Source organism: Temnothorax curvispinosus, unplaced genomic scaffold, assembly GCF_003070985.1.
Source record: "Temnothorax curvispinosus isolate PA1 unplaced genomic scaffold, ASM307098v1 QBEX01017373.1, whole genome shotgun sequence".
NCBI lineage: Eukaryota > Metazoa > Arthropoda > Insecta > Hymenoptera > Formicidae > Temnothorax > Temnothorax curvispinosus.
This window is the reverse complement of record NW_020227153.1, coordinates 1-1,081: the sequence shown is the minus strand read 5'-3', so window position 1 is coordinate 1,081 and position 1,081 is coordinate 1. Positions and strand designations below refer to the sequence as shown.

General features: G+C 32.5%; 1 protein-coding gene across 1 annotated transcript; it reads right to left on the bottom strand.

Annotated features, from left to right (window-relative positions):
* Positions 1-3: 3 nt before the first annotated feature.
* On the bottom strand, positions 4-784 carry LOC112467458 (the record flags this gene model as incomplete). The annotated part of the gene is made up of 2 exons (XM_025036091.1): positions 4-160; positions 615-784. Coding segments are annotated over 2 exons (327 nt in total), but the record flags the coding sequence as incomplete, so codon positions are not given.
* Between the last annotated feature and the right edge of the window lie 297 nt (positions 785-1,081).

Here is a 1,081-nt window from a genome sequence, read left to right as displayed (position 1 = left end):
AATACCGGGAAAATACTCTTTTCCGTTCTTGTCCACCAAATCGGTAAAGTTCTTTTTCGAGAATTCTTCGAATCCCGCACCTGCCGCTGACTTCTGCGCCATTATCGATGTGAACGCAGTGGATGTCGCTGAGACTCCGTACATAGGTCCAATAAGATCTCTGGATCAAGATTTTGTTACGTGAGATATTGGCAAATAAATTAATGAGATAAATATTGAATTAATAGATATCTAATATAAGAAATGATAAGTAGTTCGCGTATTAATGATATGACGAGGTCAACTTGTTAGTAAAATAAGTACAACCTTGATCTATATGGAATTTGTTAAACTCTATATTCTTAAAAATATTAACTGTAACTTTTAACATTTCGTCATAATATTAAATGTATAATTATAACGTTAAGAAAATTAAGAAAGATCAAGGCTGATAGATAATCTGCATCATTCAAATACGAAACTCTTTAAAAAAATATAGAGAAGCTATATATATACTTTGCCTTGAAAATATTTTATGTAATCTTAAAGAAGTTTGGACTGTGGAATGGCAAAAAATCGATAATTTACTGAACTGTTCAATTTTCTGTGAACTAATATTTTAACACAAGTTATACCTGATTTTCAAAATATCTTTGCCTAATCCGTATCCTCGGTAATCGGGGTCTACGCTAAGCCCAATAGCATACAGATACTTGTCAACTCCGTAACGTTCGTATACCGCTTTTGTTGCACTAGGAATGATGTCGAACGTAATTTTGCATTTCTCTGACTTATACTGTAACAATTATCTATGCCAACTTATTGTTAATTATATACGTTGCGATAATAGTGCTTAATAACGCATACAGATACAGAGAAAACAAAAAAGCTCCTTGACGCAATAGGTACGCGGAGTGCGCTATTAGCGCTACTTTGCATCATTCTATCTTTGTCGCTCATTAGATGTTAAAACAAACAAAAAATAGCAATAGCGTATTAAGGGGGGAAAACTAAGTAGAAGCACGAAAATATGCGATTTTTTGAACAATTTTTTTAGAGGTAATAAAATAATTGCATCAATTTCAATTTTTGGCATACTTTA